This window comes from Nothobranchius furzeri, chromosome 13 (genome assembly GCF_043380555.1).
Source record: "Nothobranchius furzeri strain GRZ-AD chromosome 13, NfurGRZ-RIMD1, whole genome shotgun sequence".
Classification (NCBI taxonomy): Eukaryota; Metazoa; Chordata; class Actinopteri; order Cyprinodontiformes; family Nothobranchiidae; genus Nothobranchius; species Nothobranchius furzeri.
In genome coordinates, this window is record NC_091753.1 from 65409835 (window position 1) to 65434229 (window position 24395).

The window sequence follows — 24395 nt, forward strand, 5'->3', positions numbered from 1 at the left end:
TTTTACAGCTGATCTGCTTTTCAATGCTCACTCTCATACAGACGAGTGTCAGTGAGCTTCGCTTCATCTGACTGACATTAGAGTTAATTTTATATCCGCAGTGAGTCAAAAACTAACCTCACTTCACTCAGAGATCGTTCTTCAAAACTCATATTAAATCCACTGTGTTGATGCACTTTAACCACTTTGCCACGCTGCATTTTAGCTGATATGGGACTTAAGGGTGCGTTCGATTTTCCTCGGAACTGGGAACTAGGAATGACGTCACATCCGAGTTAACAGCATTCTGGTTGCCGGAGACGGAGAAGTCGGGATTCCAATTAGGCAACGCCCTAGAAAACTTAGCTCTCAAGGAACACAGACGACTCATAATCACACATAAAGCTCATCTTCAAAAAATATTCGAAGAGAGACAAAGACGATCTAAAACAACACTTTACGATTGTTTAGCTTGGAGTTGCAGGCGCTTCATATAACATTGATTTAGACGCACTCTTATAAGTGTGTCTTGTAAAATAAACACATTTCAATCAAAACTACTGTTGTTGATACGGAGAGCTGCCATTTTGGATCTCGAAGTCGGGGTTGTGAAAATTTTCAGAGTTTCCGACTGGGAAATCCGACGTGGGGGGGGTTTCATTTGATTTTTCCTACTCGGAGCTGGGGATTTCCGAGTTCCAAGGACAAATCGAACGCACTTTTATTTACTGGATGCTAAGATCACCTCACACTCACAGAGTAAAACACATAGGCTCTCTGCTGCTACGATGAGTGGAAGGTTATCATCTGGTGTAAAAAAAAAGGTGTTGATCAGAATTTCCAGATCATGTTTTATTCCACAAAACTCAGCTGAATCCACGTTAATCAGGTTGCCAACTTTACTAGCATATTTTGCTAGCGTTAGCGGGTCGGATGCTAATGCTATTGTGCTGCTAATGCCTGTAAATCTAAAGTAAAGTTTGCCGACATTTTAGAGTGATATGAAGCTTACCGCTTTGCTCCTGTGTCCATTACCGCCACATTCAGAAGTAAATTGACTCCTTTTAGATGAAGTCCTCGGTACTAGACACCAGCCTGGGAGACACATACACACACACACACACAAAGAGAAACACACAGCTTTCTTCTTCTGTGTTTTTTAAAGCTGTAGTCAGCAGCGTCTGGGTTTAAATTACTGCCACTCAACCCCAACATTCTTCCAACTGGACTACAAAAATCTTAGCGAGAAGAAGAAATGGCAGATCGGCTGTGTTTAGTCGGATGTCCAGGACCATTTTTGGCAGTAATTGTGACGACGTAGTCAAAAGATGTATTAGACAGATTTAAAAACTGAACAGGTGAACAAATTTGACCAACACTTTATAATAAAATATCTAAATAACACCTCTAGTGAATAGAATAAGGCTTTTTGCACACTTAGACACTTAAAATGCGAAACAAAGATAAAAAATGAGTTTTTCATCATATGTCTCCTTTAAAGTGACATGAAGTTTGCCAACCTACACACGTCTTTCAATTTTTCTATAATCCAATTTATTGACATGGGAAAACATAGTCAGAAATTTTGATAACGATACATTTTTTAAAGTTTCCCAGCCCTAATAGCCTGCATCCAGCATGTTTTAGTTGTTTCTCTGCTTCAACACACCTGATCCTAGGTGATTTTATTATTTGCGTGATGTTTAGGAGTTTTTTGTTTATATTAGGTCAAAAGTAAGTTTCTGAAATTTATAATATAAGTGTGTACCCTGTGATGATCTCATCCTTGCGCTCCCAGTATTTCCTTCCGAGGAAATGTGAAGATGACCAACAGGAGCTCCGGGTGCTGCTGTGTGAGCGGTGTCCTGGGATCTGAGGATTTACAGACACACACATTAGATTGAACACAAATTACGAGTTGGGCCATTTGTATTATTTTTCTAATCGCCAATCATTAGTCCAGAAAAAGACAATGGGCGGTACATGTGACTCTTTGAGCAAAGTATTGGTGCACGGACTGATTTAGCAAACATCAGAACATTGTTTTTTTTTTGTTGTTTCTTTGTTTTAATGGAAGCGCAGTTTATATGTTTGATGAAAATTTTTTAGGCCCGAGCAGCGAAAGCCCTGCGAAGGACCATTGTATCTGCGCCTTTTTTTTTTCTTTTTATTCTTCTGCGACTTTAAATGGCTTTTTGGAAGCTTTAACATATTCAAATAGTCACCGATTTTTGCGCCAATGTAGAAAGTGCATGAAATTTACGTTATTTAAGGGCATTGAAAAACTCTCTATAAAATTGGCTCGACAGCGCGACCTGCAAAGTGAAAAAGAACCCCCTCTATTGACCTTTTTTTTTTATAGTAGAGTGATGAAATGTGGCACATTTGTAGAACTTGTACATTGTATTGTGTGTAGCCAATACGCACAGAAAAGTCTATTGCAGCCATGGTCAACATCAAACAGGAAGTCGGCCATTTTGGATTGAAGTAGCGATTTTGACCACGTTTTGGTCGTTTGTAGGGTCTGTATTTGATTGAACAGTTTTGTCATCTTTCCACACTATCGTCTCAAAATGTGTGTGCGATCAATCAGAAGGGATGGGCGATTGAAATGAGAAAATAAAATTGACTTTTAGTAAATACTTAAGGGGCGGGGCCGGGCCTTTGAAGTTCGATCACTCGCCAAAAAAGTTTAAATGGCTATAGTTCCATTAAAAAAAAATAGTTACTAAATTTTCTGTGGACGTTCCTCATCGGTCCCCAAAGACAAATGAATGGTCGATTGATAATGTCACACAAGCCCCGTCCCCTCAGGACCAAAAAGGTCACGTTTAACTTTAAAAATTCCCAAAATTTGCCATTTCATATAATCACCACAAACTTGTAGCAGGTAACTGAAGACAAGTTGGGGTTGGTTGGTATCACTTTACGGGAGCTTTCGAAAGACAGCGGGGCAGTGATGATGCGGCGAAGTCGAGCGTACTGCCATGGCCATACGTTTGCCTCCCATTTTGCCAATTCTAAAGCTATTGCCACAAAATTTCTCATGAGTGATCCTAGTACAATCCACAATAACACATGACATCAAAAGTCGGTGGGCGTGGCCAATTCTTTGAAGTAGCGCCCCCTAGCACCATTAAAAGCGCCAGCCTGTGAGCCTACTGAGGATTGTGAGATTTTGTACACTTATGTAGTGTCTTGGGACCTACAAAAACTCTCTTGGAGCCATGCTCTATATCCCACAGGAAGTTGGCCATTTTGGTCCAAGTACGCCATTTTGTGCTTTTTGCACATGATGAAGGTACGCCAATCCCCAAGCGCCCTTAACCTAGTGCTGCTCAATTAATCGAATTTTAATCACGATTATGATCTGAGTTTTGAACGATTATAAAAAACAAAACAAGCCGATTATTTGCTCCTCCCACTTGCTCTGCCCTGAGTTGCTAATGAAGCTCTCCTCCTAGGGTGTTGCCAATGCCAACTTGGCGACTTTGACGTGATTTCTAACAGCTTCTCAGACCCCCTTCTTGACTTTTTAAATCTCAAAAGTACCTGGCGAACACCTCAGAAACATCTCTGGTAACCCTTAGCTACTTTCTGGATAACTGTCGTCGACATTTCCTGCAGGTTAGCTAAACACTCCGCCTGCGCTCCGGACCGTTCTTCAGGACATTAGGAAAGGGAATGATGTTGTGATGTGTCGGTCGCTATAGAAACCGCTCTCAGAGCCGGCTCCCTGTTGGACTAACCAGAGTTAGTGACACACACCTCACCTGCGGGCTCCTGAGCTGCTAAAAACGGCTAAATGTGCGCGTGCCCCTGATTGCTGTGAGACCGGGTTGGGGGGTGGGGGAAGCAGCTGTGGTTGGGACAATTATTACATTAACTGATGGACCTGTAAATAAATAGTTTATAAATAAGGTAGAAATGGATAGAAGTAAGTTCCTCATGCTGATAAATAATAACTGATCTCTCTGAGGACACGGTGCTAGTGCACTCTCCTACAGCACATAGACACGACTTCAATAAATGTTATGCAACATTTTGTGAACATCAATTTATTTGCGTTTATTTTTTATAAATGCCACTGTATAATTCTTGCTGTCAGTATTTGCAAGATATTGGTATTTGGGTCTGTACTGGTTAGACTTAAATAAGTTAAACCAAGGTCTATAGCCCTTGGGTCATAGACTATGAGCTATAAGTATATTGGTCTTTTTATACTGGGAATCAGGAGTTATTTTAGTGATCATCTTTTTTCTTATTTATTTTTTGTCCTGATTGTGCCCTGAGCAATTTTATGACTGAATAAAAACAAATAAAATCAACATAAATAGAAAAATCATCCTAAATAATCGTGATCTCAATTTCAGTCACCATAATCGTGATTATTATTTTTGCCATAATCGAGCAGCCCTACCTTAACCCACATCGCCTTTAAACTTCTGCTGAAAAATCTTAAGACAATGCCGGAAAAACTGAACCTACGAATTTTTCTAAAGTCAATCCGGTATGGGTGTGGCTAGGCCTCAAACATTGGCCTGTCACCACACCACAAATTTACTACTTTAACCTAATCAACATGAATCTGACAAATAGCAGTAGACATGTTGGGGTCACTTGGTGTCAGGTACTGGTAGGTTTCAAAAAAGGGCATCGGTTTGGGGGCATAGCGAATTTTGACCTCACGCCATGGAATTATGTTTGCCTCTCAGTTCTTCAGTTCTGATGTTGTTGGTACAACAGTTCAGGTGATTGATACAAATCCAAACGTCAATAGATATTAACCTGAAAATCTGGTGGGCGTGGCTTATTTTTAGCACTAGCGCCCCCTAGGTCCAATAAAAATCTCAGCCTCAAGCCATGCTTTGACTGAGGATTGTGAAATTTTACACACTTATGTCGTGTCTCTGGGCCTACAAAGAAGTCTCTTGGAGCCATGCTCCATATCCCACAGGAAGTCAGCCATTTTGTTCCAATTACGCTACAGGGTCTCTTTCAAAGCTGGATAATTTTGCTAATGTAAAACATTTTTAGTGGGTACTGTTGGCAGGCAAGGAGTAAAGGTTGAGTCATATTGAGGTGACAGCTCACAGTGATCGCAGTTAAATGCACGTTGGGGCGTCTGGTGCGCATGGGCGCTCGTGCGTCACCAGTTGCATGTCAGTGGGTTGGGAGAGCGTTGGGGATGGAGTGGAGGGGGTGCGGACGGAGGGCGAGCAGCTTCGCTGCGAGGGCCGAACGACGCTGCATGCAGCTTTATGTTGAAGGGGCGGGGCAAGGCCTCGAAGTTCAACTACTTGTCAAAAAAATATATAAATGGCTATAACTTCTTAACCGAAAGGAATAGAATTACAACTTTTTCAGTGGTTATTTGGCATCCGCCCCCAAGTAAAAATGAATGGTCGGATGATGACATCACACAAGCCACGCCCCCTCTAGATTGAAAAGATCAATTTTAACTGTGATAAAGGTGTGTGTGTGTGTGTGTGTGTGTGTGTGTGTGTGTGTGTGTGTGTGTGTGTGTGTGTGTGTGTGTGTGTGTGTGTGTGTGTGTGTGTGTGTGTGTGTGTGTGTGTGTGTGTGTGTGTGTGTGTGTGTCAGAAGGCTGAACAATAACCTGTAGAATAATTAAAGTCATCATGCTAGAGCAGCTTCTCTGTGGTGGACCACACCAGCTTCTGCCACAATAATAAATAATAATAATAATAAATAACATTTTAATTTCCTTTCTGAACTGTTTCTGTTGAGAGTTTTAATGTTTAAATCTGTTAGATTGTTACTGACAGCAGCTACGTTTAAGCTTCACTTCCTGTTCTGACTGAACGCTGCTGCAGCATGGAGGTGTAGTTCTCAGTCATCCTGGACATGATCATCCTGAGAGTTTTAGCTGAAAACAGCTGGACGTGTCTGGATATGTTGGAGACATTTAGCCTCTCATCCCAGAGGCTTCTTCCACACTTTGGTTGTGGTCAGAAACAAACACACTGGTTCTGATGCAAGTCTTTTTCTTTTTTTCTCTCCAAAACATGTTTTTGTCTAAATGAAGGTGATGTTGTTGTTCATAGAGTTAAAATTCATGTTGAAGTTGAGATTATTCAAGTAGGAACTGTGGTTAGCTGACTCATGTAAAACATGTCATGTCATCGCCCTGCAATGGACTGGCTCTCTGTCCAGGGGGTACCCCGCCTGATTGCCCATTGACCGCTAGAGATAGGCAGTTAATTTACTTTTGATAGCAAAGAACAAAATATTTAATGTAAAAGTTATTTACCAGGTGAATCAGCTCACACGTTACCACCAAGTGTCACAGGGGCAGAATCAGTAGCCTCCTTCATGATGTCATGATGCAATCACATACTTATCTAATTGTTAAAACATTTCAGAATTTTTAAGATATTAATTTTTTTACCTTGAACAGTTCACTGAGCTTGCACTGTCACTGAGGTGGAAGCTGGAATCAACAGAGGACACCTCACATCTTGGTCTTTTCAGGGGTGTGGACACTGCTCTGGGACCTTCTGGAAGATGAATTTCCGTCATGGTCTCTGTGTCACAAGACACACTGCGGCTGGGAGCTCTAAACTGTGTGGCTATGTAAAAACAAAGAAACAGCACATTTATAAATGTTTAAAAGAGCATAAAATCACGTGTAACAATAATCTGTAAAACTAAATAAAACTAGAAGGTGATAATAAAATGTTTACATAGAAGATTATTAAAAATAATTCACCTTTGCTACGCCGGTAAGGCTTCACGTCAGCCTGGACAAATGCATTCTTGCAGACTACTAAATCAGTCTGACAGCCAACGTCTTGGGCAGATTTAGCCTGAAAAAGAAAAATAGAAGCACATTGTTGTTGGAGTTTATAAAGTCAGATAATATACAAAAGAAACTGTCCTATATAGGCGCTTTATAACATTCCTAGTGTGTGATCGTTATTATAATGTAAAAGTCAGTCACATATGATGTGAAGAGAGCCTGAAATGCGACCTCCTGAACAGAATTCCTCACAGAACCGGGTAGGGCTGCTCGATTATGGCAAAAATAATGATCACGATTATGGTGACTGAAATTGAGATCACGATTATTTAGGACGATTTTTCAATTTATGTTGATTTTATTTGTTTTTATTCAGTCATAAAATTGCTCAGGGCACAACCAGGACAAAAATAAGAAACAAGATGATCACTAAAATAACTCCTGATTCCCAGTATAAAAAGACCAATATACTTATAGCTCATAGTCTATGACCCAAGGGCTATAGACCTTGAGTCTAACCAGTACAGAACCAAATACCAATATCTTGCAAATACTGACAGCAAGAATTATACAGTGGCATTTATAACAAATAAATGCAAATAAATTGATGTTCACAAAATGTTGCATAACATTTATTGAGTCGTGTCAAGGTGCTGTAGGAGCGTGCACTAGCACCGTGTCCTCAGAGAGATTAGTTATTATTTATCAGCGTGAGGAACTTATTTCTACCTTATTTATAAACTATTTATTTACAGGTCCACCAGTTAATGTAATAATTGTCCCGACCACAGCTGCACCCCCCACCCCCCAAACCGGTCTCACAGCAATCGGGCAAGGTGCACGTGTGTTTAGCACGCTGCACGCGCACATTTAGCTGTTTTTAGCGGCTCAGGAGTCCGCAGGTGCGGTGTGTGTGTCACTCACTCTGGTTACTCCAACAAGGAGCCGGCTCCGAGAGCTGTCTTTAGCGACCGACACATCACTGCATCATTCTCTTTCCTAATGTTGTGAAGAACGGTCCGGAGCACAGGCGGAGTGTTTAGCTAAACTGCAGGAAATGTCGACGACAGTTATCCAGAAAGTAGCTAATGGTTACCAGAGATGTTTCTGAGATGTTCGCTAGGTACTTTTAGGATTAAAAAGTCAAGAAGGGGGTCTGAAAAGCTGCTAGAAATAGCGTCAAAGTCGCTAAGTTGGCAACACTGTGGAGGAGCGCTTCATTTGCAACTCAGGGCAGCGCAAGCGGGAGGAGCAAATAATCGGCTTGTTTTGTTTTTTATAATCGTTCAAAACTCAGATCGTAATCGTGATTAAAATTCGATTAATTGAGCAGCCCTAGAACCGGGTCACGCTGTAATGATGTCTGTCAACTAGTGCTGCGTTAGTCACTGTTGCAGAATTACCGACTGACACAAAAACAACCCGAATTTTCTCCGAGCCTGACAGTAATAGTCATGTGGACCGTTTCGTTGGCCAGGTCTTCGAGATTTTCCGATTCGCCGCTGATTCTAACCTTACATCCTGTTCCACATTTTGTGAACTTGACAAATCAGCCCGAAGGCAGTGCAGACTAATATTAGCTAAATGGAGTGAACCACGTCTCTCAAACTTTGCATTTAGGTAGGGAATTGTCTTTAGAAGATGTTAAAACTTCTATTTAGCTTACTCACCTCAGACTGGAGCCCGCCATGGTGGGGGAGCAGAGTCGGTGGGCTGCATCTAAATCGTGGAAGAACCACGGTAGGCACGGCCTCCCTCTTCAAACAGAGACGTGCAGAACAACCCAGTTCAAACTCCATCATGTTGGCGAAGGAATCGCGGGTAAAATGCTGGTTGCAAACTACAGCACCAGGCGGGAGCTGACTGTTTTCCAGACACCGATTGCGCGCAATCACTGGCGCCTAATTTCTAAGTCCAGCGGAAAGGAGTGCAACCCCACCGAGCAACCAAACCCACTACACTACACCTTCTCACCATACTAACACGATATGGAACACTAAACCCGAACTACTTTCCTAATAACACTAACAGCCAAACACTAACTAAACTACAATATCCAACAGCCAAGCTAACACTAAATAAGTATGTATAACACTAAAATCTATGCTAAAGACTAGGATATGCTAATGCTATATGCTAATGCTGAACTGCGGCTAACCTCCTACACTCGCTTGCAAATCCAACTCCCAACTCGCCACAAGGCGTGGCCGATACTCGTTGCTTTATAACTTTGACACAGAGCTGCTACGTAGTACTCTACTGGTTTATGTAGTATCTTTCTCTTTAGCCATTGGCTAAAGTGTATTCAAAATGACTCGAACTCTATGTTTTAAGCTGAAGGTGGCGCTATACTGTGGTATTTAGGCAGAATTTTTCATTTTTAAAGAAAATGTACCAAAATGCTAGAATAATGAATGCACACATTTAAAACACTATTGGACACTCATTTATATAGTTCATCAGCAAAAAAAAAGTTAATTTAGACGTTACTTGCTCTTTAATAAACGTACTCACGGCCAAACAAATAATCAAATCAGTTCTTGTAAAAACATCAAATGGCTCTGTCCATCATTGATAGTCAAATAGTTTGTCCCGTCGCCCAACCATATCACACATCCCCGTAGCCCTTCCTACTGAATGTTCCCTGCTTCCTTCAGCTTCACATGAATGACAAGATCCTCTGTTTCCTCCATCAGTGTGCTGGCCTACCAGAAACCAAATGCCAAGAAACTTCGGCGCATCGCCCAGAAAGCTGAGCAGTTGGCAGCCAAAGGCGTTGTGCCCCGGGCACAGAAGAAGCTGCTGAACAGACGACTCGCTGACAGGACGGTGAAGAAGGCAGTGACTGAGGCCAACAACAACCCAAACAGAGATTATTACGACATGTGGGCACAAGAATGTGAGTGTGTGTGTGCGTGTGTTAAGAGTTGTGATTTTAAGCAATGTGATCACATGACTGTGAAAGCAGCTTTTTGTCAAAGTGCTCCTGACTGATCCAGGATCTGACTTGTCGACTATTTCTAACATTCCGGGTTTTCCTGGTTTTAAGTAGGTATGCACTAAATGAAACTTCTTGGCCCAAACCGAAAATGAGGAAACCAAGGCCGAAAACCGAAAGAAAGCATCATGTCAATAATTAGAACTAGAGATGCAACAATACCCCTTTTTTCCAAACCGATACGATACTTGGATCTGAGTACTCGCCGATACCGATTACCGATACTTCTGCCACACACAAAAAATGCAATGATTTGGAATACAGATTTTATTTTCTTCTCTGCTCTCAACAGGAAAAGACTGTGAGGTTGATAAAAAGTAAAATATATGAATAGAAATCATCACACAAGAAAAATATTAGGTGAACAGAAATGACAAGTTACAGTGACGCCATTTTCAAGCAACTGCATTGGTATCGGTTCCTGGTATCTGTAAACTTTTACCGATACGGATACTGTAATCGGTGCATCCCTAATTAGAACCATAGCATTTATGGCTAAGTTGTGTACTAACTTCACTAAAATCAAGGCATTGCAATAAGTCAATTACAAAACCATGAAAATATTTATTTGGCACTGACATAACAATGCACTATATAAATTACAACTCAGAATAAAAGGTTTCACTTGACCCCACTCATGTACATTAAATAATAATAAATTATAAATAAATAAAATAATTAAACAATTAATTTACAACTTTAACCCTCTATGGACTCGGATTCGCGTTTTTAAACTGGTCTGATTTGGGACGCCTTAGCAGCAAGACTCCGCCTCCCTGGTTTCAGTTCAGGTTTAAAAACGAGATTAAAACGATACCCCAGTTTTTAAATGTTATTAGGCCAAGTAAAAGTGGAGTTTAACTAAAGAAACAACCTTTTTTTAGACAATCAGAGAAGTTGTGAAAACCACGATTATGAGCCCAGAGACAAAAAGATTATTTATATGTAGTTGAGTGTGTTTTTATGTATAAATGAAGATGAGAACGCTGAATGCCCAGCAGCTCAGCTGCTTTTTAGCAGGAAGACAGAGTGCAGGGTATCTGCAGATCCTTAAAAAGTCTTAAATTTGCTTTTCCAAATTTAAGGCCTTAGGAATCCTTAAAAATGACATATAATCCTTAAATACAGTTTCCAAAGGTCTTAAATTACCAAAGACCCGGTAAACAAGATTCTTTTATTTCTATAAAAATTTTGTGAATTTCTATTTATTGTTCAGCATTTTTTTGTGTATGATGTTTACATAAGTGGAACCGTACACATTCAGCTGGTTGTGAAAGGGGGCTATTTTTAGATGAGCACATTAGCTGGTTAAGCTAGTGGGAGCTTGCACCATGGGGAAGTACGAGTTTAATGGTAACTGGATGGTTAATCCCACGTTCGCCACGTGATTAGCACCGGTTTCATTCAATAGCTGGAAATTATAGCTTAAATTTTATTTTTAAAAATAGCTTAAATTTGGTCAAAGTGGCCTTAAAAAAGGTCTTAAAAAGTCTTAAATTTGGCTCCCATAAATCTGCAGATACCCTGGAGTGAGACTCTAAGCTGGAGTCTGACACCACGTTGAGGCTTTTGATGATAATGTGGCGGATCATCCTTCCTCTTGGACACTGAAAAACCAAGCTGGGTCATAACAAGGAAAATGAGGTCCTGGCAGGCACAGAAAAAGTTGCTCAAAGATGGAAAGAGTGGAATGGGCAGCGCCGTACCACACCGGTGTTATTTCTCTGTCTCCAGGCAGAGCCCCACCCCCTCTGTGATGCTTGTAGAACAGGAGAGGGACTAAAAGGATTGTCAGGAACATGCAGGTTCTAGCCATTGAGACAAACAGTGCAGCTATTCCACCCTTAGTCCAGATGATCTTTTCTTTTGTTTTTCTTCCTTGGAGAAGCCAGGCCTGATGTGCTCCTCTGCTTAGTGGATAGAAGCTGCTTCTTGGAGTGGCACAAATAAACTTTGAGTTATCTTGGAAAACAAAACAATCCAAATCTTATGTAAACAGTAAATATTTGTTCAACTATTGATCAGGAAATAGCTTAATTCTAATTTTTTTCACGTTCCAGGCGGCGCTGTCGAGCTGTTTCTTTAGCAATTTTTTTGTGACTTTTTAAAGAACAAAATTTTACACCACGACTGACACGTGCACGAAAAATTGTGAGGTTTTGGATGTTTAACTTTGTGAATTTGGCGCTATATAAATAAACTACTGAACTGAAACTGATCGTTAAGGACTCAAAAAAGCCAATTAATTTGCCGGAAGAATAAGAAAAAACACAGCAAAGACAATAAAGCGCTTTCACTGCGCGGGCCAAATTAATGTCACAACACACAAGGTTAAGAACCTTTTTGCCTTTCTGCAGTATTAGACTGTTGAGAATTAGGGCTGCAACGATTCGTCGACGTTGTCGACAAATATCGACAATAGACACAGTCGACAATGAACTTCATTGTCGACGTTGTCGCCAGACGTGTTTTTTCCGATCGAGTGAGACATCTCACTTCATTACAATCTCTGCCGAGAGTCGCACATGCGCAATAGCTTCTCTGCTGAGCGCCAACTAACAGAAATGGCGGCGTCCAACACAGCAGCTACGCGTACCAAAACATCTAAAGTTTGGGAGCATTCTAGCCCAAGTGGTGCTCGCTGCAGAACCACAAAGGCACCAGAAGGTGGAGCTGCACCAGAGTCAGCCCCGCCCATTCCAGAATCAGCCCCGCCCATTCCATCAGAGTCAGTCCAATTCCTTCCAGTTGTCAGACTTTATAGCACTCTGGAACCAAAGAGGGTGTTATAGCAAAAAAAAATGCAAGATTGAGGACGGAGTTGAGAAGTGAATTGAACAGTTTTTGTAAAGGTTCCAAATAATTAAAAATCTAACTTTTGGAACTTTTTAGCATGTTATATTGTCATTTCCTCATAAGAAACACGCCAAAGCCATTTTTGGCCTCATTCCTGCATTTTCTTCCCATCTCAGCTTCAATTTGGTCTCCTCCCCCGAAGCGGGTCTGGTCTTGGTTCTCAAATCTGGATTTTCTGTGAATTTTCTGACAATTTTTTTCTGAAAGGACTTCTACTGAGACACCGCCGGAAAAATCATACATCCCATCTACAAAGACACACCGAATAGGAGAATTAAATGTAACGCCACCATACTCTGATCAGGTGTGGTGGTGTAGTGGTTACGGTGTCAGGTTAACATGCAGTTTTGCGCAAGTTCGCCTCCCAGTAGCGGAAATATTTTACAACCCCTTTTCCTCATTTCTAGCTACACTTGCCAGTACTATGTTTACAACAATTTATTGGTATACTGTTTAACATATAATGACTAATGTGTTTTTTTTATTTATTCATTCGTTTATTTAGCCAGTGTGAGTCCATCTGTGAGCAGAGTTTCAACCAAAATGCTGTTTAGGAACGACCAAATTCAAAGAACTTGTAGAGACATAAATATTTTGCTGAAAATGAACATTACAACTAAAATATAAACAAATTCAATGTTTCAGCTGGCTAAATAGATTGATGCCGACCCCACCGAGAATCGAACCAGCATCAGCTGAGGGGAAAGCAAAAATTAATTCTGACGATCTTGCCACTGGACTACCAGAACCCACCTGGTAACATTACATGCTGTTGTACAGGACTTGTGTTAGAGCGGCTGTGGGCAGGTATTCGCTAAAAGAAACGTTTTCATTTCGGGATATATTCAGACTTTGTCATGCAGCAAGTTATATTTATCTTGTTTAATTGGAGCATAGAGCATAGCATTAACGACTGTAAACTAGTAACAGCTGTAATTCATGTGGGTCAGGTTAGTTTGCGATAAAGTTGAAAAACAAAAACGGAAGTCAGTGGGCTAGGCTGAGTTTGCGTGAATGGGCGGGGCTGACTCTGGTGCAGCTCCGCCTTTGTAGTTCTGCAGCGAGCACCCTCTCTTCTAGCCGGGATTCGGCCAACAAAAAGATGACCTGCGTTATTTGTAAAGCAGTCCTCGCGTATCACGGCAGCACCTCGGTGATGCATGAACACTTAAAGAGAAAGCACGTCGGACAGTTGAACGAAACAGAGTCTGACTCACCTCGGTAAGATTTGAATAACACGAAAGCCAACACGTTTTGTTTTGCATGTACATTTTTGTAAACGTACTTTCGCTTTTAAAAAAGAGATTTAATGTTGTGCCCGACTGTGCCTGACAAAAGTATTTTAATTTTATATATGCATTTATGTCTATACTGACTAATTGGTGTTAGACATTTTTATTTACTTTAGTGTGAATCGGCCTATCAGCATCAGAGTTCAATAAAAATATGCATTTTCCATTGAAGTACCCATCTTTCTTGTGTTTATTATCATTTTTCACATAATTAAAGCAATCTCACACTAAATTTAAGAAAAAATTAATAATTATCCGATTAGTCGACTAATCGTTTCAATAGTCGGTGACTAGTCGACTATTAAAATAGTCGTTAGTTGCAGCCCTATTGAGAGTAGAGAAGCAACGGATCATAATTGATCCGAGATCTGCACGGATCTTTCTCTACCGTTCAACGTGCACGTGTCTAAAATCCTTCATGTCTTTCTGACTAGCCAAAAGTCCAGCTGATCCCTGGTATGTTCTGCAAACCGGCAAGGAGCAGGTTAAGGTGAGGCTGAGTAGCCGTAGTTCATCATGCCCAACATGGATGTGGTGATGTTGGAGTCGCAGTAATGGGGAAATGTTTGTTCAGAGACCAGAGAAGCTGAACCAGAAGCCGTCTGCGCTCCCGGCTGTGGAGGTGATTGCTCCAGGAGGATCCTACAACCCAGACTTCCTCTCCCACCAGGTGACCTCCAAAACATTACCACACTCCTGTCTGCCTGCTGGATGATCCGAGCACTTTTCTTTTCGTTTACGCAGGCGTTGCTGCAGGAAGCTCATGAGGTGGAGGTCAAGAAGAAGAAGCAGGAAGACAAACTGGAGAAACAGCTGGCTGTCAACAGAGAAGACAAGGCTACAGCTGTATGCCCGTTTGTCCTGCTGCTGCTACCAAGGCCACTTTTACTTCTGATTTAATGTGTCTCTGTTCATTCTCAGGAAACAGCCCTGCGGGAGGAGGTGGAGGGGTTAATTGAGGATGAGGAAGATGAAGAGACGAGTCCAAACAAGGAAGACGAGGAAGCATCAGGAGCTGCCATCACAGTGACTGAGAAGAAGACTGAGAGGCAGAGAAAGAAGGAGAAAGCTGAGAAGAGAAAAGTAAAAACACTGTTTGTCTCATCTACTGTTGGGATCCACTCTGGTACAAGAAGATGGCGACATTCTGAAAGTCAAACTAAACGAAACATTTTGTTTATTATTGAATCATAACTGTTCATAACCTTTATGGACGGGATTTCTAGGTGCAGCCAAGTTGTTGAGGGGATCCGTTATGGTGACCTAAGGATGGAGTCTGTTTTTTGCAGATGGTGTGGTGCAGATGAGGTCCTGTTGACTTCATCAGAACGTGATCTCCGGCTCTCACTGGAGCGGTTCGCAGCCCAGTGTGAAGCAGCTGGGATGAGAATCTTCGTCTTCCTCCGCTTATCCGGGTCCGGGTCGCGGGGGCAGCATCCCAACTAGGGAGCTCCAGACCGTCCTCTCCCCGGCCACCTCCACCAGCTCCTCCGGCAGGACCCCAAGGCGTTCCCGGACCAGATTGGAGATGTAACCTCTCCAACGTGTCCTGGGTTGACCCGGGGGCCTTCTGCCGGCAGGACATGCCCGAAACACCTCCCCGGGGAGGCGTCCAGGAGGCATCCTGACCAGATGCCCAAACCACCTCAACTGGCTCCTTTCGATCCGGAGGAGCAGCGGTTCTACTCCGAGTCCCTCCCGAATGTCCGAGCTCCTCACCCTATCTCTAAGGCTGAGCCCGGCCACCCTACGGAGGAAACTCATTTCGGCCGCTTGTATCCGCGATCTCGTTCTTTCGGTCATTACCCAAAGCTCATGACCATAGGTGAGGATTGGGACGTAGATCGACCGGTAAATCGAGAGCCTGGCTTTCTGGCTCAGCTCCCTCTTCCCCACGACAGATCGGCTCAGCGTCCGCATCACTGCAGACGCCGAACCAATCCGCCTGTCGATCTCCCGATCCCTCCTACCCTCACTCGTGAACAAGACCCCGAGATACTTAAACTCCTCCACTTGAGGTAGGACCTCTCCCCCGACCCGGAGGTGGCAAGCCACCCTTTTCCGGTCGAGAACCATGGTCTCAGATTTGGAGGTGCTGATCCTCATCCCAGCCGCTTCACATTCGGCCGCGAACCTACCCAGCAAGACCTGAAGGTCAGAGCTGGATGAAGCTAGGAGGACCACATCATCCGCAAAAAGCAGAGACGAGATTCTCCTGCCACCAAACTCGACACACTCCACACCACGGCTGCGTCTAGAAATTCTGTCCATAAAAGTGATGAACAGAACCGGTGACAAAGGGCAGCCCTGGCGGAGTCCAACCCTCACTGGGAACAGGTCCGACTTACTACCGGCTATGCGGACCAAACTCACGCTCCTCTGGTAAAGGGACTGAATGGCCCTTAACAGAAAGCCACCCACCCCATACTCCTGGAGCGTCCCCCACAGGGTGCCCCTGGGGACACGGTCATAAGCCTTCTCCAAATCCACAAAGCACATGTGGATTGGTTGGGCAAACTCCCATGCCCCCTCCATCACCCTTGCAAGGGTATAGAGCTGGTCCACAGTTCCACGGCCAGGACGAAAACCACATTGCTCCTCCTCTATCTGAGATTCAACTATCGATCGGACCCTCCTCTCCAGTACCTTGGAGTAGACCTTTCCAGGGAGGCTGAGGAGTGTGATCCCCCTATAGTTGGAACACACCCTCAGGTCACCCTTCTTAAAGATGGGGACCACCACCCCGGTCTGCCACTCCCTAGGAACTGCCCCCGATGACCACGCAATGTTGTAGAGACGTGTCAACCATGACAGCCCTACAACATCCATAGCCTTGAGATACCCAGGACGAACCTCATCCGCCCCCGGGGCTCCGCCGCTGTGTAGTTGTTTGACTACCTCAGCAACTTCTGCCCCCGAGATCGGACAGTCCATCCCCAGGCCTCCCAGCTCTGGTTCCTCCTCGGAATGCGCATTGGTGGGATTGAGGAGCTCCTCAAAGTATTCCTTCCACCGTCCGACTATAGCCTCAGTTGACGTCAGCAGCTCCCCATCCCCACTGTAAACAGTGTGAGCGAGTTGCTGCCTTCCTCTCCTGAGGCGCCGGACAGTTTGCCAGAACCTCTTTGGAGCCGATCGATAGTCTTTCTCCATGGCCTCACCAAACTCCTCCCACGCCCGAGATTTTGCCTCGGCAACTGCCACTGCTGCACCCCGCTTGGCTATCCGGTACCTGTCTGCTGCCTCCGGAGACCCACAGACCAGCCACGCCCTGTAGGCCTCCTTCTTCAGCCTGACGGCTCCCCGAACCTCTGGTGTCCACCAGCGGGTACGGGGGTTGCCACCACGACTGGCACCGGCCACCTTACGACCACAGCTAGCAACAGCCGCCTCGACAATCGCAGAGTGGAACAAGGCCCACTCGGACTCAATGTCCCCCACTGCTCTCGGGACGTGGTCAAAGCTCTGCTGGAGGTGGGAGTTGAAGACCGTCTTGACAGGTTCTTCTGCCAGGCGTTCCCAGCAGACCCTCACTATGCGTTTGGGTCTGCCAGGTCTACGCGGCATGCTCCCTTGCCATCTGATCCAACTCACCACCAGGTGGTGATCAGTTGACAGCTCCGCCCCTCTCTTCACTCGGGTGTCCAAAACAAACGGCCGCAGGTCAGATGATACGACTACAAAATCTATCATCGACCTGTGACCTAGGCTGCCCTGGTACCAAGTGTACCGGTGGGCATCCTTATGTTCGAACATGGTGTTCGTTATGGCCAAACTGCGGCTTGCACAGAAGTCCAATAACAAAACACCGCTCGAGTTCAGATCAGGCGGGCTGTTCCTCCCAATCACACCCCTCCAGGTCAAGCTGTCATTGCCCACGTGAGCATTGAAGTCCCCCAGCAGGACAATGGAGTCCCCTGATGGAGCACTATCTAGCACTCGTCCCAGGGACTCCAAAAAGGGTGGGTACTCTGAACTGATATTTGGCCCATAAGCACAAACAACAGTCAGAACCCGTTCCCCGACCCGAAGGCGCAAGGAAGCTACCCTCTTGTCCCCCGGGGTAAACCCCAACACACAGGCAGAGAGTCTCGGGGCTAACAAAAAGCCAACCCCAGCCCTCCGCCTCTCACCCGGAGCAACTCCAGCAAAGTAGAGTGTCCAACCCCTCTCCAGGTCTCGGGTTCCAGAGCCAATGCAATGTGTCGAGGTGAGTCCGACTATATCTAGCCGGTACCGCTCAACCTCTGCCACAAGCTCCGGCTCCTTCCCCGCCAGCGAGGTGACGTTCCATGTCCCAAAAACTAGTTTTCTTGTCCGGGGATTGGACCGCCAAGGCTCCCGCCTTGGTCTGCCACCCGATTCGCATTGCACCGGACCCTTCATGTTCCTCCTGCGGGTGGTGGGTCCACAGTTGGATGGGATGAGAATCAGCGCCTCTAAATCTGGGACCTTGGTCTTGGGTCAGAAAAGGGTAGAATTCCTTGTCCGGGTCAGGGATGAGGTCCTGCCCCAAGTGGAGGAGTTCAAGTATCTCGGGGTCTTGTTCACCAGTGAGCAAAAGATAGAGTGGGAGATTGATAGGGGAATTAGTGTTGTGTCTGCAGTGGTGTGATGAAGACATACCGATCTGTTGTGGTGAAGAGAGAGCTGAGCTGGAAGGCAATGCTCTCGGTTTACCGGTGGATCTACGTTCCTACCCTCACCTATGGTCACGAACCTTGGGTGGTGACCGAAAGAACGAGCTCATGGATACAAGCGGCCGAAATGAGTTTTCTCCACAAGGTGGCTGTGCTCTCCCTTAGAGATGGGGTGAGACGCTCGGTCATCTGGGAGGGGCTTGGAGTAGACCCGCTGCTCCTCCACATCGAGAGGAGCCCGTTGAAGTGGCTCGAGCATCTGGTCAGGACACTAGTGAGATTTTCTGGGCATGTCCAAGCGGTAGAAGGACTAAAGGAAGACCCAGGACACGCTGGAGGGACAGTGTCCCTCAACTGGCCAGTGGACACCTTAGGATTCCCTGGAGAAGCTGGACCAAGTGGCTGGGGAGAGGAAAGTCTGGGCCTCCCTGCTTAGGCTGCTGCTGTCGCCACCCGACCCTGAATAAGCAGCTGAAAGTAGATGGATGAATCAGATACTTTCAGATGATGAAATACAAACTACTTCATGTGAATGATGCTTTTTTTCTTTTCTTTTTTTATAACTCTATAGCCCTTTTCAGACAGACATTCTGGAACATTTGTGGACAATTCAATCCGGTTTTTAACCGGAACTGTGTTTTCAGACACACCACTTTTGTACCGGAACTTGTCCTTTCGGCTGCGTTCACACAGCAGGGAAAAGTTCCAGATGTCTGAAGGCGGCGGGGTGTGGGGGGGGTGGGGGGTCGGACTTATGTTAAGAAGAAGAAGAAGAAAATATCATTTCTATAGCGCCTCTCAAGATAAAAATCACGAGGCACTTAAGCATAATTCTGCGCACACGAAGACGCATAAGAGACCTGGATGATGAAGCTCATTGGTTAAAGGAATCACGAAGCGGTGTGAAGCGCTCTGTCGCGCGTCTAGGCGGTACCGTAGGAGGCGAGCTGCCGTGGTTCGCCGCATGCTACAGCAGCGGGCTATATAGGTGCGCACAGCGTCCCCCGGTCCCCTCCTCCTCCCCCTCCCTCTTGTCCGGAACTTTACCTCACCAGTCTGAAGCAGCCACCCTGTCCGTAACAAGTCCGGACCTGTTACTAGGGGCTTCGTCCAGATAAATTCTGGAACACGTTATCCAGATGTTTTTATTCAGACAGAGAGGTCTTACGGACAGATTCCGGAACATTTCCGTTTTTCATGGCCTGTCTGAAGGGGGCTTATCAGTAACAACTTTCTGAGCACACAGGAACAGGTTCGGTCCCTGACCCGGTGCCGGGCCCTAATGTCGGTTTTTCATTGTTTAGCTATTTAGTCTTAAATGAACAAAAACTATAGAATGCCATTTAAACAACGTTTAACCCATTCACTGCCAGCGTTTTTTTAAGAGTGACAGAACGTTGTGTGCTAGGGTGATGTTGACGCCAAAACAATCAAAACAAAGCGGAGACTCACCTCTTACATCAGGGAGAATCCGTGCGTTTCGAGCGTTATCCGTTCTTTCATAATCCGTTGTTGAATGTGATCGGCAGAAGCTTTTCCGGTTCGCGCCTCACTTTATTTTGACAGCAGCGGCCCAAAACGATCTCCTAACACATGGATGTTCTGCTTCCTGATCACGGGACGTATGCGGATGAAGATCGGCTTTAGAGCTGAGATGTTTGTTGTCACGGTGCGGGGGCTCGTCCGACGTGACTTAAGTCGTCATTGGCAGCAAATGGGTTAATGTTCTTTAAACGGGACCTAGAATGCAACTAACCAGTAATCTAAAACTGATCTTTGAGCCTATATAACGGGTGGGGAACCCTGGTCCATCGAGGGCCGCTATCCAGCATATTTTAGTTTCAACCCTGCTTCATCACACCTGATTTCAATCAGCAGGTGATTAACAAGCTTCTGCAGAGCTTCATGAGCTGCAGAACAGGTGAATCAACCACTGAATCAGAAGTGTTGGAGCAAAGACGTGCAGGACCCCGGTCCTCGAGGACCAGGGTTCCCCACGCCTGCTCTATAAAGCATATCAAAATTCTGTTGGAGCTTCAAATGTCTTAGGAGCCCTGAGAAATGGCCAACTAAACATGCATAATAAGGCTCTTTAGGTGACGTAGGTTCAAAGGGTCAGTAATCATGTGGGTCTACCACAGTGGTCTGCAAATGGTGGTCCGTGGGCCGGACTTTTATAATTGCAGATTGGGAGGCAAAAGCACGTAATCAGTGAGCGCCACAAGTCGCTCAGCTGGGAGACGTTGCTCTGGGTTAGTTTGTAGCAGATTGCATGTCCTGGTTTAGGTCAGCAGGTGGCAGAGTTGAGCTCTTTATTAACATTAGGCCACAGCGTGGGAGGTCACTGGACCCAAAATCCAACAACGGCTTTTTCTGGCGTTGCGCTGCCATCTTTTCTAGCTCTGGGTTAAGTGCCATGTGAGTTTATCCTTTGTGGGCAGTGTTTTTTCCTCAGGTCAAACAAAACGTGGTGAAAAGATTTGATAATATAACATGTTTTAACTGTCATATAGATCTTTAACAGTAAGCATGTAAAACAGGATTTTGGTTCTGGTGTGGGTCGGGATGTGCTGTAAAAACGATGTTCCTCCTCTGACTCGTCTCAGGAGCAGCAGCAGCTCAGCGTCAAACGACAGACCGTTCAGCAGCAGCAGCTCTTCCAGTTGCGCTCCATCAAGGCCGCCATCAAGCAGCAGGAGCAACAAACCAAGAAGAGGTGGAGCAAACGCAAAGAGAAGCAGGAGGCTCAGAAAGCTCAGCCCAGACGCCTCGGGAAGCTGAAGTACTCACCTGCTCTCACCTGTGCTCTTGTTGTCTAACAACAATGAACACACACATCTAACTTGTGTTTGTTCAGGTTCCAGGCTCCAGACCTGGAGGTGCAGCTAAGGGACGAGCTGGCCGGCTCTCTGAGACAACTTAAGGTGCGTATTCCGTCTTGTACGTGTCCAGTCACAGCTGGACACCTTGAAACGGCACAGAAACATCTAACCGTCTGACTCCGAGGCAACCCGCTTTATTTAATCACGTTAGTTATTTTATATAGAATCATGCAGCCTCCGTCATGCTGGTCCTGGTTGGGTTTGAGTCTGGTGTTTTGTCTGGACTCGTACCCTCCCATCTTCTGATCCCTGTAATGTCATGACCCTACAGCCAGAGGGCAGCATCCTCAAGGACCGCTTCAAGAGTCTGCAGAAGAGGAACCTGATTGAACCCAGAGAAAGAGCCAAGTAAGGACTCGAAAGCCGTGTTCAACCACACGTATGACCACAGTCATGCAGCAAAACATGTTTTCATCCTTTATCATCTTTCAGGTTCAGGAGGAAACTCAAAGTCAAGTACGTGGAGAAGAGAGCCTTTAAGGAGATCACATAGCTCAGCTGCTGCAGTGTGCAATAAAACGTACCAAATGTCAGGATGTGTGTGAGCGTTGAATTATTTAACTTCCAGGTTCAAACCTGCACACTTGTCACTTTTCGTGAGTCGTGTCTTCTGTCGGGTTCAGCGATGGGTTTCAGTCACTCTTATGGAAATCAGCCAGTGAAAGGAGAGGGGGCTCCTCTTGTTCACAATCTCTGTTCTAGTGTGTTAGTCACGTGTCATCATTTGACCAATCACAGTCAGAGACGGCACACACAGCGAGTATGAGTGCTGTTTCTATAACTTCTCACAGCAGTTTTGAGCTTAAAGTCCGTCAAATAGAACAAAATCAGCTCTAAATAACAGTTTCCTGTCGAGGACTTAAGCAGATTTACCTTTATAGATTCTTCCCGAGGCTGGGCGTGTTTTGTTTGTTTGTTTTGGAGTTGAGTCGGGAGTAAACACCGCCAGTAATGTTGGTAACATAAATACTATTTCTGGTAAGACACGGCCACCAGTGTGCTACATCCTTACTGGTTTGAAACAAACCCAGTAAATGGATCTGGGCACCAGAGATTTAAGGACGCTGGAGGAGAAACGCGTGATGAGATCATTCCTTAATATTGAACATTTCTGCTGTAAAGAGTCAGAACAGCAGTTTGCCCTTGGCAGTGGTTTATCAAAGTATTCAAGCAGAATTAAAGCTACATTTACCTGCAGCTGCATTTCTGACCCACAACTAGAACCTTTTAGGGATGTTACAGTATTCTGGAATATCCAGATGTTTGGTGTTCTGAGTGTGAATTAGTCTCATAATTCTTAACATTATATGACGATCCCAATAATTCTTGACAATTTTTGTCGGGCGTATTTTATCTTTTCTCTAATCAGAGACCGTCTAAACCTCGTGGTAAAAAATGGTTTGCATTTAGCAAAACACACGTTAAGCTTATTTTAAATATTCCAACAAGAAGTGTATAAATGTCGGAGCAGGTCACTACAACCCCCACAGACGACCGGGGCGGGGATCACCTTTTTCACACCCTCCCAGTTTGCTGGTTATTCCAGGTGTAATGAAACGGGAATGCCCACTCCCCAGGTACAAAGAATGACCACTTGTTTTTAGAGCAAATGAATTCTCCTGATCAAGGAGAAGTTGAGATATGTCGATGTTTTTGTTAACAGTCGTACAGAGAATGTTTAACCAGGTCGATCCACTGAGACTAAACCCTTTTTGTAAAGGGAGGCCCGACAAATGTCAAGGACATGTAAATCAGGATTACCAGAATAGGTTAGTAACTATTATTCTGAGTTTGTTTTCACTGCAGGTCATTAAAGAAACAGGAAGTTAGAATCTTCTTCTGGGTTGTCTGTGTTTGAATCTCATAAACCAATGAGTCATAAAGCTTTAATCCATTAATCAAGAGTAAAAATCTTCCCTTTAGACTACTTAAAGCCCCCTCTCTGTCCAATGACGGGTGAAGCACCTCATCAGTGGTTGTTAAAGGGGCTCTAAGCTGAACAGATCGAGGCTAAGAGACGTCTTTACACCAATTAGCTGATGATGAATTAACCTTTTGACTAAAAGCTGCAGTTTGTCCCCAAAGATCCTCGACCTGTTCAACAGGAGGGTGAAGAAAAAGCTGCTTGACCCTGGATGCTTCTCAATGTCGAGGCCCCTGGCCTCACAAGGCGATGTCTTGCTAGGCCAGAGGCCTTGCTCACGAGGACACTGTCCTTCCTTGGTCAAAGAAAACTGTTAAATGTAACACTTGCATTGCGGGAGGTAACGTTATATTTCATACGTCTAAGTCTCAGTACAAATATTCATACATCTAAATCTCAGTACAAATATATAACAAGCCTTTTACTTTATAAATTGTGTATGTATATTGGTTAAATTATAAATGTAAGCAAGTTACTACCTTCTAGCCACCAAAGCTGCAGCTGCTAAGCCACTTACCAACCATAGCTAACTGCTCTGGATATAAAAGATATTTTAGATATTAGCCCGATGGCAACAATTAGCTGACTTGCATTTATACTTGAAATTTTAAGTAGCTGCCGGCTTCTGATCCGCGGCCGCCGTCCTTTTGAAAATACCCTGGTGTATTGTGGGTAATTTTTGGCCAAGGCTAGGCTGCAAGACACCTCTCGTGTATCCTCGCTCAGCTAGCTAAACGGCTAACAAACGGAGAACACGCGCCTCAGTAGAACATGAACACTGGAACAGGCCTTGGTGGTTCCTGATGATGTGTCTCCTAGGCAACCGGGGCAGGGCCAAGGCATCAAGGCGAGGTTCCTTGGCATTGAGATACGCGTCCTGTCACTCATGCTGTAATACGTGTGTGGTTCTTGATGCGTTAACCACGTTAGAGCTAGTTCTTCATTAGCATGCAGTGGCGCCCCCAGAAACGTTTCATGGGGTCAAAAATTTTGGGGTGACTCCAAATTAATCCTTGTATTTCTGGGAAAGTTTAGCCTGTAGTGATGCAATCAATGCTCCT

The 24395-nt window shown here is 44.7% G+C and overlaps 1 protein-coding gene across 2 annotated transcripts in view; it reads left to right on the top strand.

The window, feature by feature from the left end:
• The window catches only part of nop53 (NOP53 ribosome biogenesis factor), a 36503-nt gene extending 14560 nt beyond the window's left edge, over positions 1-21943 (top strand). For both annotated transcript variants that reach the window (XM_015976010.3, XM_015976011.3), the window contains exons 4-12: positions 9439-9641; positions 14323-14378; positions 14463-14558; positions 14633-14734; positions 14810-14971; positions 21135-21310; positions 21386-21452; positions 21682-21758; positions 21843-21943. In XM_015976010.3, coding sequence (XP_015831496.1) covers positions 9439-9641; positions 14323-14378; positions 14463-14558; positions 14633-14734; positions 14810-14971; positions 21135-21310; positions 21386-21452; positions 21682-21758; positions 21843-21903 — 1000 coding nt within the window. In that variant the 3' untranslated portion in view covers positions 21904-21943. The remainder of the gene's footprint in view (positions 1-9438; positions 9642-14322; positions 14379-14462; positions 14559-14632; positions 14735-14809; positions 14972-21134; positions 21311-21385; positions 21453-21681; positions 21759-21842) is intronic.
• The last annotated feature ends 2452 nt before the right edge of the window (positions 21944-24395 follow it).